This window comes from Pyrus communis, chromosome 17 (assembly GCF_963583255.1).
Source record: "Pyrus communis chromosome 17, drPyrComm1.1, whole genome shotgun sequence".
Lineage (NCBI taxonomy): Eukaryota > Viridiplantae > Streptophyta > Magnoliopsida > Rosales > Rosaceae > Pyrus > Pyrus communis.
Window position 1 is genome coordinate 19,359,519 of NC_084819.1, and position 15,648 is coordinate 19,375,166.

The following is a 15,648-nucleotide window of genomic DNA, read 5'->3' on the forward strand; positions in this document are numbered from 1 at the left end:
AAGAGAAATAAAGGACATTGCTGAACATGATGGTACAACTTCTGAGTTATAATAACTAAATTTAGACATGTTCCCAGTGATCTGTTAAAAGTGAAATAAAGGACAAATAAAAAAGCAATGGCGATTTGCACATCTGTACCAGCAACATTTGTGGTGTTCAAAGAATTGGTACTTTTATTTATCTGTGAGAGAAGCTCTCATCAATTCCAACTGCACACCATGGATCCAACAAATTCACTAGTCCGTTAATACAACCTGCGATTCACGAAAGTTACGAATATACAAAGAAACGGAAGTAGTAAGCATTCGTTTTAGATCAGATATCCGCTAAAGGTTTTCTAAACAGAAGATGAACACTACTAAGCATAGAAGAACTTGGTTAAGCTACATGTAAGGTTTGGTTAGCAGCATGTACCAAGACTGACGTGGAAAAATGTCAATAGCTGAATGAAGAAAGTGAGGCACTCTCACCTTTTGAAGAAATTATGTTTAAGTTTCACGATAGTTTGGTATGGGCACTCCCGATGCTTCTGTCAGCTCCTTGAAAGCATTCTGCAATCTTCGAGTCACAGGTCCCACTTTTCCTTCACCAACTTCGCGACCATCAATCTTTATGACCTGGTAAACAAAATCCCATCAACTAAGTATTACTTCTTGTGAAGAGGACCATTTCAGCATCAATGAACGGAAGCATGAACAGTTGAATATGTAGTATGCAAGGCACTCACCGGACTGAGTTCTCCCATTGTTCCTGTAGTCCATACCTGCAGGTCATGCATGATAGCTGTAAATGATAATTACGTAATACAGAACAGAATGAAGAATACGTTCAAAACAAATATGTGGGAATAACACTTCTGTTAATAAGTATATATTATGTAACCAACTATGCATATTTATTTTAGAAAACCTCATCAGCAGTATGGAACTCTGATAGGCTGATCCTTCTCTCCTCTAAGACCAACTTCTCCTTCACTACAAGATCTATCACCTGCAAATTCGATAAGATCATTGAGTCGCAGGAAAATCAGGTGTAAAATATTATTTACCAGACAAATCGTTGCTTTGTCAAGGGTCGATGTACTCAGGTTAATATCTCATTATCACCAAAGTGAAGGATAAAAATATTTAAAATTCATGGAGAACGATGGCAATTCCAATAATAAGAGGGAAATCTACAGAACTTACAGTTGCTCGAGTAATGCCAGGAAGGCAGTAATCAGCATGAGGAGACAAAACACGGCCTTTCTTCACCAAAAACTGCATAATCAAACACAGGAGTTTGTTTACAGTGTGGATGTCACGTAATTTACATGGAGTGAAAGGAACTGATAGGACGTGATAATACGATAGCAGAAGTCCCTACAGTATTGCTTACATGGAGTGAAAGGAACTGATAGGACGTGATAATAGAATAGCAGAAGTCCCTACAGCATTGCATTACTTAAGGACAGGCCTAAATTTTGTGCTCATTAAAAATGTACGAACTAGAAAGTAAGTTGATCCAGCCCTCTAACATTCACTTGAGACTAGTTTACATGGACACATTTCCGATCCTTGCACAAATGAAATTCATAAATAACAATGAAAAACTACATCTGGAAAGTGGAACCAAGCCACCAACTTTTCATACAGCACCAAAACCTGAATAGAAAGAGCACAGGCTTACAATGTTCGTAGCATTTGTTTCAGACACATAACCATCCTTGTCAAGCATGATTGCATCATCAACGTTTGCATTGTTTCCTTCTATCTGCAATATATTCAAGATGACTTAAACAAACGTAGGTCAAAGTTCTGCAAGATCAATACACGGCGTGTGGCATGTTACTAGCGGATGATAAGAACAGAACAAACCTTTGCAAGTATATTATTGAGTAAGTTATTGTGGTGAATCTTTGAATCCAAATTCTGGTAAAAGAAAAAGGGAAAAAAAAAATTAAAAGTCAATGGACTGAAATAGCAGAAAAATCGATCAGACAAATGAAGCACGAGACAAGAAAGAGAAAAATGAGAAGACAACATTTGGTGAATTACGACGGGTGGTAGCTGTAACAAGAGTTATTCCCTTTGTATTGTCATAGACCGGGGGCTTCCATTCAGGAAGCACTGCATGTTTGGAGAAATAGAAAGTACAGCATTAGAAAGACCAAAAATTTTACTAGCGCATTACACAATCAGGTTAGGTTTCTTTTTCCTCATAGCAAAGAACAGAACATGCATGTCAAACAAAATCAAATGTTGCATGGGAGGGCAGAGGATTGAGATTTTTATTGTACCAATCAAGGTGCATCCATAGAGATTGAATGCTGGGCTCATGCCAGAAGTAACCTGAAGATGACAAGAAACGATAAAATCACTCTAGGAATAAAGAATGCACCAAACAACTACACCAAAAATATTCAATCCAAAACTTGGCCCAACTTTTAACATGAAATTAAAGCGGACACTCACAACAGTCCGCTACTCACTACCTTTATCACCACCAAGCTTATGATACTTAATGAAAAAATACCTCGTAATACTTTTGATGGAGCCTTACCAGGTACCATTGATGTAAACATTATTAACCACAGACTTAGGGTCTATTTCATTGATTCCATTTACTATGTCCCATTCCAGCCCAAACCATTTTGCAAACCATAATAAACAATGCAACTACAAAAACAGCAGATAACAAATCTCTAGCTAAAACTGATATCGATGCCACATAAAATGCATTACCTTTTTGCCACGTGTCAGACTTAATCGGATGTGTGACTTGTCGAACATTCCATTTCGAATAAGAGTTCTAAAGATGGCTTCCTTAACCTGAAGAAATGAGATGCAGTACTAGGATGAGCTGACAACTCATTTCCAAGCTATAGGCCAAATCTACTGAAGAAAAAATCTCTTCACATAAGACCCAAGACGATGAATTGAACTCTCACCTCTTCGCGAGTAGGAACATTGTTGAATGCCAAAGCCTTTGCAGAGTCAAATAACCTATTGGTATCAAAATAATGCATACATTAAGTTAATGAAAGGATAAGATTCAACATTAAAGATTAACTCTTTCAAAGGATATTAAGCATCGCCAACATATCATAATAGAACATTCTAAATTATAAGTTTTTCCAACTTATCAAGTCACCAGGAATCAATCTCATCGAAAATCAGATTTTCTCTCCTCTTACCTATCTAAATGCTCTTCAAGCTTGAATATCTTCCCATCATAAACTCGAAGACCTTCCCAAACTGAATCACCGCCTTGGACAACCGAGTCGAACACAGAAACCTTAGACAGGATACAGGATAAAAATAAATATCCAACCTTAGCATTAAAACAAAACACTGGAGTGATTCTGTCGGCTGGAGATCATCAAGGATCTTGCGCACAATTACCTTTGCACTATCACGCGGTACAATCTCATCACCAACCCATGCAAGTAGCTTCTTATTTTCTGGAACTGGAAGATCGGGATCAGGCAAAGGAGACTTCAGAAGGCTCGATGTCTGCCTCATATGGCGCCTAAGAAGGTTGTAGAATGGTAGGCTTTGCTCAAGCACGTCATACAGAGACATAGGGAATGGCTGAAAAACACAAAAAGAGCATAAGCTCAAACAAAACATTCAGTAATGTCATAACTTGAGTTGCCAATATCTTTTATTTTTGGATGATCTTTGCGTCCAGTTTTTCCATGCAACAAAAATGACTAGTTCCTTGACTGAAAATATAACACTTATGGTTTCAAAATATCACAAATTTAATGTAATGCAATGCGCAAATATCATACCGCAGGATATTTTCTTGGTGGTTGAAAGCCTGTCGATTTATGCACAGTTGCGTACCACCATGGAGCCCAAACACCATCTATTGCTTTTGGACCGGCCTCCCATCTAAAACAGATAAAAAAAAAATCATTGGGAACTTGTCATGCACAAAAAAATAAATAAATAAATAAACTAAACTACAAAAGCAACATTTATGTTAAAAGAACTAAAAATAGACAAGAACACTATCAACTTAAATGGAATAGCTTTTGCATACTTGAGCATTGTGGGCTGAAAAGGAATTTCCAAGTCTTCACAAAGACCGCTTAATGTAGCCTAATCATCAATGAGATAAAGGGGAAAAGAAAACAGAAGATTGAGAAAGTTTTACTTAATCAATACATAAACACTATGCAATGCTTGGTCAATGCAGAGAAATCACTTGTGATAAGTCATGAATATGTATCAAAAAACTCTCTAATACCTCAGGATCTCGTTGAAGTTCTGCTGCATCAACAACGGGAGGGGGTCGCCCCAGTTGCGAGAGCTCACTATATATTGCGACCATTTCTGCCAAACTTAATTCAACAAGGGATGGAGGAACAACCTTCTCAAAGGATGGCTGACAAACATCGAACAGTAAAGTCAGCAGCCTAAGATGTGAAGCATGGCTAAATTCAAAATTACCAAGACCACAAAATAGATTTCACTCTGTTTACTCACATAGACTCTTACCAAAATATCAAGTGGATTCCGGATCAGAATGAAGTGCTTTCCTTTCTTCATTAAATCATTAGGTAATCCAGGCACACGTTGCTTTGCGATATGCTGCAGATCACCAAAATACTGACATCAGTATTGAATCAACTAGCAAAAACACCGAACAAAAGCATTTTCTGGGGTGGTCCAGCTAAGATAACAAAAACACAGCCATTAGCTTGCTCAATCAGGGAAAATATCGTTTATCACCTTACAGAGGCGATACTTCTTTCTTCCAGGGCCGTAGATGATATCTTTTACAACTTTATTTCCATCAGATTCCTAATAGAAATGACATAAAAATTCAATGTTAAGAGAATCAGGGAAAAGAGAACAAATTGGAGCCAAAACATAAATTTAAATTTTACGATGAATCATGCCAGTTTTTCAAGGGAAACAAAACATTAGGATGCAAACGGCAAAATAAACACGAAAAGACATCAGAGATCACACTGGTGAATAACAGAAAATCAGATTAATCTTATGTTTTGCCAATAAACCAAAAAGTAACCTCTATCCAGGTCCTTCAACCTTCATTTTCAACTCAAACTAAAGAATCTAAAAACGAGAAACAACGCTTTTAATATAACATTGGCGAATGGCAATCCTGCTCGTATAGATCCTACTTTTCCTACACCAGCCACTGCCACTAACGCTAACAATAACAACAGTACCAAGATTAATTATATAACCAATGCAACAACAACAACAACCAAGCCTCATCCCACTAAGTGAGGTCGGCTGTAAGAATCCTAAAACACCACTGTGCTCGGATTTGCACCATGTCTTCCGTTAGGTCCAAGTACTCCAAACTTAGACAAATTATATAACCAACGCAAGACAGCAAAATTCGACAAATTCACCAACTTTTATAATCAACCAAAGCATAAAAACCAATTGAGATATTACCAAATAAAGAGTAAAAAGTAAATAACTTAAGTAAATTTAGTCTTACAACAGCAAATAAACTTGTAATTAGGGATGAAATTTTTTACCGACTAACCATTTTGGATAGAACTTCCTCCCTGTAAGGCCTGTCAAAACCTGTCACTTGCAGGAAAGTTGCATACAGTGGTTCATCAAGCACTTCCATGTCATCCCTCTAAACACAAAACAAAACAATACAAAAAAACAAGTCTCGATTACTAAAAGCCCAAAATTTATGTTTTCTTCTGCAAAAAAAAAAAAAAAAAAAAAAAAAAAAAAACACAATCTTTAACATTGCAGTTTCTTAGGCCTATTGGGATTGATTCTTCAAGAGCTAAAAGCGTTTCGTGGCAACCAAAAATGCTTCTGACTACGTTTGGCAGAAAACGTTAAAAGTGCGTTTGGGTCATAAATGCACTTACAACCTGACACTGCTAGAGGCTTCTCCAAAAAGCACTTGTAGCACAAGCGCTTATAGAAAAAATACTTCTGGAAAAAAAATCACTTATGAGCAGAACTGCTTCCTAATGAAGCAGTCCCAATCAAGGCCTTACAGAACCCAGAAGAGAGAATATTGGAGACATTGGAGGCACCTGAGCAAAAGAATACATGAGGGTGGTCGACAGTGATCTTGGAGCTGCCCACATGTGAATCACTTCGACTTCAGCTTCTGCTTGGTTCTTGAGCTCTTCCATGGTGAATTGGTTTGGACTAAAATCAAATTTCACAAACTTTATGAAGGGATTAATTGGGATTTTGAAGTTCTGAGAATCTGAGCAAATTGCTGCATATAGAGCTGACAGCTCTGCAACTTGAAAACTGATTGATTGGAACTGGATGGTCTGGATTTACCCAGATTTTGTCAAGGGAAAACCGACAGGACTGGAAAGTCAGCTCTTGCATCTATCTCAATGTTCTCTGGTGGAGTTACTGTTAGTAAACTGAGGGTTATGCAATAAATAATTAAAGTTCATCTCTTTTACTATTTACTATTTACCATTTGAATTTACTTGGAATTGTCTTTGGGTTACCGTTTATAACAATTAAAAATAAAGAAAGTTAATGAAAATGGTTTAGAAGTTTTGAGTTTTAATGATAAGAACAAAATAAAGAATAAAATAAATAGCACCGAGATTGATTTTTTAGTATAAAATTATGATACCGATAGGTTTTCGTCAAAGTTTCCTTAAAAATATTTTTAATTTTGTTTGATTGTAAATGACAAAAATGTTTTTGGGCCTTGAAAGTACTTTTTGAAGTGCACTTCAAATTGCTCGTTCAAGAAGCAGTTGAACTTTTATTGAAAGAATTCAATATGTTTCTAATGGAAACACTTGTGTTTATTTATAAAAATAATATTTTTTTTCTATTTTGAATACAAGCAATAATATAGATTTAATTTACCTTATAAGAAGAGGAGAGTGTCTGAATTCGAGCACAGTGAATTAGCGAGTTAAGAGAGTCTAATCATCAAGACAATACACTACTTACAATGAAAATGAAGACTGCTAAAAACATGAAGACTACTTACAATCATTAAGAGAGTCTAATAATTTTTACGTAAGTAATTTCAGATGAACATGAAGACTGCTAAATCAAACAGTCAAATAAAGATAAGAAAGTTAATAAAGTAAGAATAATAACCTAACTTGGTGGATGGATAAGTTTGGTGGAGAAATTCTTGGGTTTGGCTGTCGAATCATCCACAGTTAGAATTCTTGGAGAAAGTTTTGTATGATGCCGACATATTGTCATGGTCATGTTTCATGCCAAAACTAAAATCCACTCTTAGAATGCTTGGAAAATGATTTATATGTCACACATAGAATGTTATGGTGGCGTTTCATGCCAAGACTATGATCCACACTGAATGCTCGGAGAAGATTTTGACACATATACATTGTTATGGTGAGGTTTTATGCCAAGACTATAAGGACTTGTTAGTTTATTTCCGCTCCACGTAAATTCTTCTCCTATCTAAGACGAGTTCTCGGGGCCACATTAGCAAAACAAGAGCTGATTGTATTTTCTCAACACTTGGCCCACATCGTAGTCCCACCCCACTTACCACATACCAACAGCCGTATACAAGAATTGTTACCAGGTGAGATTTGTCGTGTCTTGGGCGTATAGGTGAGACGACAGCGTCACACGCACGCCAAGAGTTTCTCCCAAATTTTGTGTGCCACTCGAACAAGAAAAACCTTACAACCTTTGAAAGTACCTTACAAGTTCAACAAATCTTACAACTTCTACAACAAAAATCTTCAAATCGCGGGAACATGCCATGCATTTGTAGCCGTTGAGCAACAATGTGCCTAACTAGAAATTCAAATAGCCTATTTACATGAGATGGCAAACAGCCGAACAGCGGTTCGATCATATGACTGCATGTACGGAAGCAAATTCGAAGGCCGAAGTGTTTCAGTTACGTCTTTGATGATAAGGTTAGCCGAGTCCAACAAAGCACAAAATTTATCGAATGTGTCAATAGTGCGGATGACAGTAGCGATAAAAGCCATCGAACCTTTCTTTGATCCAGCATTTGTGGCACTGTTGTCTGTTCTTTTGGCTAGGAAAGCATCAAATTTATCGCCGTTGCCATTCCCTTGATGATATCCATTGACGCTACCATCAGCACCTTTACTTTCCAATTTCGTCTGGTTTAGAAGTAAAGCAAGTATTCGAACAAGATGAGGGAGGCATATGGGATCATAAATTACGTCTGCACCCAAACTGTTGAACGAGAAGTAAGGAAATTACTCAAATCAGCATAGCTTTCTAGCAAAATAACTAATCAAAACTGCAGCATCCCGAAATAATCTAACTTTATCACATATCGCTATCTCAAAACTTTGATTAACGTAGCAAGGAATTAAAGCAGTCTAAATTTTGATAGGGGTAAGCGTTGGTAGTTGAAGTCTGCAGTCTTATGAAAGAAATACTCACATTATGTCTGGCTTGAGGTTCTGAAGCTCACTCTCTGAGACAGACTCCCAAGGAAGATGAAGGCATTTTACGGTTTTTACCTGAGTTAGTTAAGATTATTATAATGTAATGGTATTACAAGTCGAGCAATTTTCAAACACCATCAAGTCCATTCATTTACCAACTAGAGTGAAATCATGGTAAGTGACTCACCATATACGGATCTTCGGTAGTTTCTGACATATTATTTTCAACGCTAATGTGGTTCAATTCCAGATTGACCATCATGTTTGCTAAAGTTGACAGGTCACCATCACTTAGGATCACCTATATCCAACACAAACTTTCCTCAGCTGAATACCGACGCCATTTGCCTTATTATAATTAGTGATACATGTGTCTGTTGGTGGGTAAGTGTTTAATGTTGAAAATTAAAAGACTGAAAAAATCATGTTAAATCACCCTCGGTCCTAATTGAATCCACAATGTCACCTACAATAATGTTTCACTTTACAATAATTCATGTGTGCGGTGAAAGAACAGAAATTCTCCTAGACCTTTTGCTGATTATTCATGAAAAATCTAATGGTACTATAAAAGGAGAATGTTTTCGTCTTCTTTCAAATTGGGATAACATACCTTCGATGCCTTGACATGGGCAAGACAGATACCAACCAAACCAACACCTGAGCCAACCTATTCACGGTAAACGATATAATCATGTAATATGCACGTAGGCCATCATAGCGAATATACTACAACAAAATCCATGAATAAAAGTGCACAGAAAGATCAAGAAATGTGCTTTGAAAAAGAAACAAAAGGTAATAACTAGCTTAGGAAGAATACTTTTCCCACAAACATAATTTAGCTGATTATTTCAGACATCAGTTGAACAGGCAACAGCAAAGCCAACCAGCTCTTGGATTATCATGGCTCCCTTCATGTAACGAATAATCTGTTTGTGCAACTCGATGAGATGAATGCTAGAAAATTGAACTTACCTCAAAGCACGACTTATTAGTAAATAAGTTGGGAAACGAAAGTATACACTCTGATAGATAAAGACTTGACGGCCAAACTGAACACCTGCATTAAAACAAGCCAATAATAATTAACCCTTCGTAATAAAAAAATGAAGTGATTATTATGAACTAGTACAAACCAATTAAAACATGTAGAACGCTAAAACTTGTCAAATTCTTGTATACTGTGCATGCAGAAAACGTAACACAGAAAATAAGGTATTGCATATCAACTAGAGGATAAAAGTCTAAAAGATATCAACGATTAAGCATACCCGGTATCTCCTTCAAGCATGTTGAGTGAACATTGCAGGGGAACCATCAGCTTCCGCGACTCGGGACAACTTGTAAGTTCCAAACAACCTAGAGGTACAAAGTCATTGAATCAACATGCTAATCAAGAATGACAAACTCCATAAACCAACATCACATGAATTATACCATCGGGAAACAGAAACGAAATGGATTTGAAGACCCTTGCATTGTCTCTTTCAAGATCACTGTCCTAATGAACAAAACAGCTTGTTAATTCCACTGGAAAACAAGCGAATAATGTAAATGACAGCTTCATCAAACATTGCACATCAGCTGTACCTTCAAAGAAGTCATGAAATGGGCGTAATGCTCGTATAGCTCATCCAACACATCTCCGCGGTTCAACTCAACTTCGGCAATAAGCTTCTTCAGAAATTTCTTCAGGTACAGTGCGTGTAATTTCCCAGCCTGCATTTACCATTCAACTGAGCCAAAATTTACACTTAGAGAAATCGAAAAGTAACACTTTCCAACTCAGGAATTCGATTCCAGCCAAAGACAAACACAACCGCATCCAATCGAACACGCCACAAACAATAAAACTTCCACGCTGAATTGATTCACTAGTACTAAAACAATCAATTAAAAACCCAAAAATCGATTCTTTTCCCCCCAAATTTCTCAGCAACCAAAATATAACAATTCAAATATGTAATTACAAACTGTGCAATAAGTAGAGGACATAGAAAATTACATTTTTACCCATGCAATGATCCCAAATGAACCTCTGCACTCTCTCAGTAACCCTTCCTCCGCCGCATTCCCTGCAAAATTCACAAATACAAGGTATTCAGAAACAAGAAGTAGAAGGTGCTAACTTGCACCACCATACGCTAAAGTGCACCGAATACCGCATAAAGCACAAAAATTGGTGCAATCGGTGCTCTTATCGTCTGGATAGTAAGGCGTTGTGCTAAAGTGCGCCGGGGGAGTTACCGGGCCAAGGCGATGAGGGAGTCGGTGGGCTCTATGGCGAGGAAAGCCGAGAGCAAGTGGAGACACGGAGGGGTTGAAGGATGGAGGAGGTCGTGCTCCGCCGTGGCCGTCATTTTACGGTTGGATATTCTAGGGTTTTAGGAATGTCCGTTGGGCTGCGGAAACAACTACCCGCCATGGAAGCAGAGGTTTTATTTACAAGAAAAAACAGAGTAGAACGACATCGTTTATCCCTGCCCAATGAAGGTGGTTTGGTCCGATTCATTCTATTCTAAAAACTGAAATATTAACCCGAACCTGGTCCGGTCTGATCAATTCGACTCGGATTGGGTGTGAACCTATTTGTTCTTTTTTATTGGATTATCCTATCATCACTTGACACGAATCTAAACTTAACATTAACACGAATTCATTAACGAATTCAAGAAAACAATGAGGAGATTAGCATTTTCATACTATATTCAAAATAAAATTGAATTATAATTTAGGAGAGAAATTTTGGTAAAAACGTTACATAATTAGACATGTAATGTTAATCACTAAAAATTACCATATCGACACATGTTAAGCCAAATGCATGAACATTTGTGAAAAAGAGTGAGGTCAAGATGAGCATCAACTATCTATTTTTACAAGGCAACATTATCACTCTAGTTTACAAAGATGAGCATTAAATATTTTTACTTCTTTACAAACCTCTTTTAATTTTCAAAGTCAGATTGAATGAATTAAAAAAGATTGGTAGACAAAAAGTACAAGGTTGAGCGGGAGATAAAAAATGATATGTGAATAGCACTACCCAATTGTTAATGCAACAGAGCAGACACATTGTATTAAGCTTTCAGAAGAGCACGTCTTTAGATTTTTGGTCTAATGGGACTTGGAAACAAAATCTTAGATGAATCACAAAGAAGGGGAAAAAACGTATGTGGTCCAATATCTTAGTAGATATAGTGTTGTTTCAACTCACTGTCCCAGGTTCGAAACTCCCCTCTCTTAAATTATTGTAATAATTTCGAACTCTCTATAGGAAAAAACAGAAAAAAAAGTTTTGTTAGACGTTTTCAAAAATACAAGTTTTGAGCCCTTGCTTGCTCTAAGGTCCTTCATGTAGTTCTTGCTTCAAGTAGTAAAGAATCCCATCTGGTTCTTCAAATCTCCAAATACACCCTTAGAAGCCGTCTTATTACGGGGACTAATTAGCCACATATAGCTGTGTTCGTACATTTAGGTGTGGCTAATTGGAGCGCATGAAGGGTAGAATCGTAATTGAACAATTAAGCTTTGCTTTTTTGGCAATATTTGCCTTTCCGAAACTCAAAGGAACACCTTTTTTGGGCAAAGAAAAAGGAAAACGTGGCTTTCCACCAAAAAATAGGAAAGAAAACTTTGGGTACATTACCCAAAACAACCCTATAAATACACACTCACATGCACAATACTTCAATCACATTGCAGCTTCTCTGTCCTAAGCTTTCATATTTCAACATCCATGGCTGCCAAGAACTACATTATTCTCAGAATGTTTGCCTTGCTGGCAACTGTTTTACCGGCTGCGAACTCGATAAAGTTCAGCTATCCGGCGGTTTTCAACTTCGGGGATTCAAACTCCGACACCGGGGAGCTTGGTGCTGGGCTTGGTTTCAACCTTCCGCTGCCTTATGGACAGAACTACTTCAAACCTCCGTCATCATCGGGGAGGGCTTCCGATGGCCGTCTGATCGTAGATTTTCTGAGTAAGTTTCCGGGCTTATTACTCACATGCACTACTTGCGGGTGTTGACAAACTTCTATGTATCTCGTGCATGCATTATAATATTATACTAAAAATATGACTTTAACCCTTTAAATTCAATTTTCTCTGCATAAAACTCGACATAAGTTTTCTACTCGAATTTTATATTTGTAGGAGAAGTATTTTCAAATTATGAACATACACACATCTATAGTGATGATATTACATTGTCATCTTATTTGTAAGTATTATTAGAACTCAGCTTATTTGTCTGGGAGAGAAAAAAAAATGTTTGGGAAAGTGGAATTAAATTACTAAATAAGCTTTAAATTATTTTTAGCTTCAAGTTTAAAATTTTTTCGGTCGTAGATTATTATTATTTAATTTATTATTATTGACGAAAGAGGTTGAAATTATTACAATAATTAAGAAAGTAGAGTTTCGAACCCAAGCCGCCTAGGTAAAAACCCAACATCCTATCCACTAGGATAGCGGACCACATGCAAGTTCCAATTTTATCAGATGTCCCCAAAGAGACTCGTTAGTATAGATTATGAACATAGGTGTATTTGTCTAAATTATATATATATATATATATGTACATATATTACATGGAAACATAATTTGTACACATTTTTTCTTTGCTTGCACACTCATGTTTATTTTTTATTCTTTTAAATTTATTCAATTCAACGATGATAAATAATTATAGATGCGCAAGAAGAGTAAAAGAGTGTGCAAGTTAAAAATCATTTTCATATTATGTTTCGTTTAATGTGTTAATTAACTTTCTCCAATAAAATATTCAATTTAAAATTCAGATAATTAAACGAGGAATGCCAAAAGTCAAAGCAAACTTTTTAAGCTTTCGCTATGGAGAAATTTTTAGGTGTACCCTCACTCATAAAGGTTTGATTTTATTTATTTATTGAGGGTACAAAAAGTGAGGGTACACCATTATGAGTGAGGGTACACCTAAAAATTTCTCTTCGCTATGCTCATAAAATTGGCTCCATATGACTCATGATGCATCACTGTGTTTTGGTGGTTGGTACTTAATTAACACATCCGTGAACATCAAGTCTCTTCATCCATGGCTACCAAAACTTCGACCCTCCAAATTTTCACCTAATTTTCCATTTTTCTACCTTCTTCAAACTCAACCAAGTTCTACTACCCCACCGCTTTCAACTTCGGCGATTCAAACTCCGACACAGGCGTGCTTGCTGCCGGCTGATTTCCAGCTTCCACCACCTTATGGACAGTCTTTCTTCAAAACTCCATCTGGGAGGTTTCATGATGCCCGTCTCCTCATAGATTTCTTCTGTAAATTTCTCACAATGCACTTTTGCAATGTTTTTACTTTACCCCACAATTTTACGGTTTATACCACTTTCACATTTGTATGCATTACACATGTAAACGTTTATGGATATTGTTCCAAACATGAGTTACGTCAGTTGGTTAAGGCAGTCACCCACCCCTTACATGTCAATTTGAATCCTCATTCTCATAAATATAATATCACTTTTGTCTTGCCCCTTTGGCTTTCCACATGTGAAAGCAGACCACCAACTTACACTTGAGCACCACTACTGCTCACCAAACAAAAACGTATCTTCAAAGGCTTCATAAAGTGTATATATTTTTCTGTTGGTTTGTTTGCATTGAAGTGAAAGCAACAGCCTAAGAAGTAAGAGAACTTATGGACACCAAAACCTGCGTCATCCAAATTCTCACATTGATTTCCATCTCCTTACCTCTTTCCAAATCCATCCACTTCAACCACCCTGCCGTTTTCAACTTTGGCGATTCGAATTCCGACACTGGTAATCTTGTTTCCGCCGGCATTGAGAGCATTCTTCCTCCTTATGGACAATCTTATTTCAAAACCCCATCTGGGAGATACTCCGATGGCCGCCTCATCGTTGATTTTCTTTGTAAATTTTCAATTTTGTTCCCTCCTAGCTTTTTTCTACCGCATTTAATTCATACATATATTTCTAAGTCTATGGTTTTAGCACTTGTACATTTTTGTGATGAACGTGTCCTTATGTTTTGTGTATAACGTTTTGCAGTGGATGCAATGCAGCTTCCATTTCTCAATGCCTATCTGGATTCCGTTGGCCTGCCAATATTCAAAAAAGGTTGCAACTTTGCCGCGGCAGGGTCAACGATACTTCCAGCAACTGCAACATCCATCAGCCCGTTTTCTTTCGGGGTCCAGGTCTCCCAGTTTTTTAGATTCAAAGCTAAGGTTCTTGAATTGCTAGCTAGAGGTAGGAGCTTTCCCAAGTATCTGCCCGCGGAAGTTTTTTTCGCGAAGGGGCTCTACATGTTCGATATAGGCCAGAATGATCTCGCTGGTGCATTTTATTCGAAATCATTGGATCAGATTCTCGCTTCCATTCCAATGATTTTGACAGAATTCGAAACAGGAATAAATGTCAGTACATTAACACAACAAGGATGATCAATAATTTGAATTGAAAGATGACATCCACCTAACATTCCTTGTTTTTTTTTTTTTTTTCTTTTCAGAGATTATATGACCAAGGAGGAAGGAACTTTTGGATACACAACACGGGTCCTCTCGGGTGCTTGACGCAGAATGTTGCCAAGTTTGGAACTGATCCTTCGAAGCTTGACGAACAAGGATGCGTCAGCGACCATAACCAAGCTGCTAAACTCTTTAACCTGCAGCTTCATGCCCTCACCAAAAAGTTGCAAGGCCAGTACTCGGATGCAAGTGTCATTTATGTTGATATCTTTTCGATCAAATCTGAGCTCATGTCAAATTATTCGAAAAATGGTTAGTACATCTGAGGACCTTAAAATTCTTCGTTGTGAATTTTACCGTATATGCGTAGTTACTTTCTGTTTTAATCATCTTATTTCTGATTTTTATGAATTGTATCTGCAGGATTTGAACAGCCTATTATGGCTTGCTGCGGGTATGGAGGTCCACCGTTGAACTATGACAGTCAGATTACCTGCGGACAAACGAAGACCTTGAACGGAACAACTGTCACAGCAAAAGGATGCACTGATAGTTCTGATTACATTAGTTGGGATGGAATTCATTACACCGAAGCTGCGAACCAGTTTGTTTCGTCAAAGATACTCACCGGAAAGTATTCTGATCCGCCCTTCTCGGACAAAATGCCTTTCCTTTTGAAGCTCAAGTTCTGAAGCCCCAACATGTTTTATTTACATATTTTAACATTTGTCTGGTATTTGTAAGGCTAAGTCTTTAATGTAGCAGTAAAC

At 37.3% G+C, this 15,648-nt stretch overlaps 2 protein-coding genes across 2 annotated transcripts; one reads left to right on the plus strand and one right to left on the minus strand.

The window, feature by feature from the left end:
- Nucleotides 1–10,841, minus strand: LOC137722168 (branched-chain-amino-acid aminotransferase-like protein 2). The gene is made up of 30 exons (XM_068461133.1): nucleotides 10,644–10,841; nucleotides 10,402–10,471; nucleotides 9,987–10,115; nucleotides 9,834–9,897; nucleotides 9,668–9,755; nucleotides 9,372–9,456; nucleotides 9,007–9,063; nucleotides 8,581–8,694; nucleotides 8,389–8,468; nucleotides 7,782–8,175; nucleotides 6,033–6,281; nucleotides 5,516–5,614; nucleotides 4,723–4,794; nucleotides 4,489–4,581; nucleotides 4,238–4,375; nucleotides 4,031–4,089; nucleotides 3,777–3,879; nucleotides 3,385–3,573; nucleotides 3,177–3,277; nucleotides 2,931–2,985; nucleotides 2,725–2,811; nucleotides 2,280–2,331; nucleotides 2,024–2,109; nucleotides 1,858–1,911; nucleotides 1,670–1,753; nucleotides 1,189–1,260; nucleotides 911–991; nucleotides 729–764; nucleotides 472–618; nucleotides 1–255 (listed from the first exon to the last, which is right to left on the minus strand). The coding sequence occupies exons 1-29, from the start codon at nucleotides 10,754–10,756 to the stop codon at nucleotides 490–492; spliced, it is 3,033 nt and encodes a 1,010-aa protein (XP_068317234.1). The 5' UTR covers nucleotides 10,757–10,841; the 3' UTR covers nucleotides 1–255; nucleotides 472–489.
- A 3,238-nt stretch (nucleotides 10,842–14,079) lies between these two features.
- On the plus strand, nucleotides 14,080–15,615 carry LOC137722727 (GDSL esterase/lipase At1g54790-like). Its single transcript, XM_068461801.1, has 4 exons — nucleotides 14,080–14,318; nucleotides 14,457–14,824; nucleotides 14,920–15,190; nucleotides 15,302–15,615. The coding sequence occupies exons 1-4, from the start codon at nucleotides 14,084–14,086 to the stop codon at nucleotides 15,568–15,570; spliced, it is 1,143 nt and encodes a 380-aa protein (XP_068317902.1). The 5' UTR covers nucleotides 14,080–14,083; the 3' UTR covers nucleotides 15,571–15,615.
- Nucleotides 15,616–15,648: the final 33 nt, after the last annotated feature.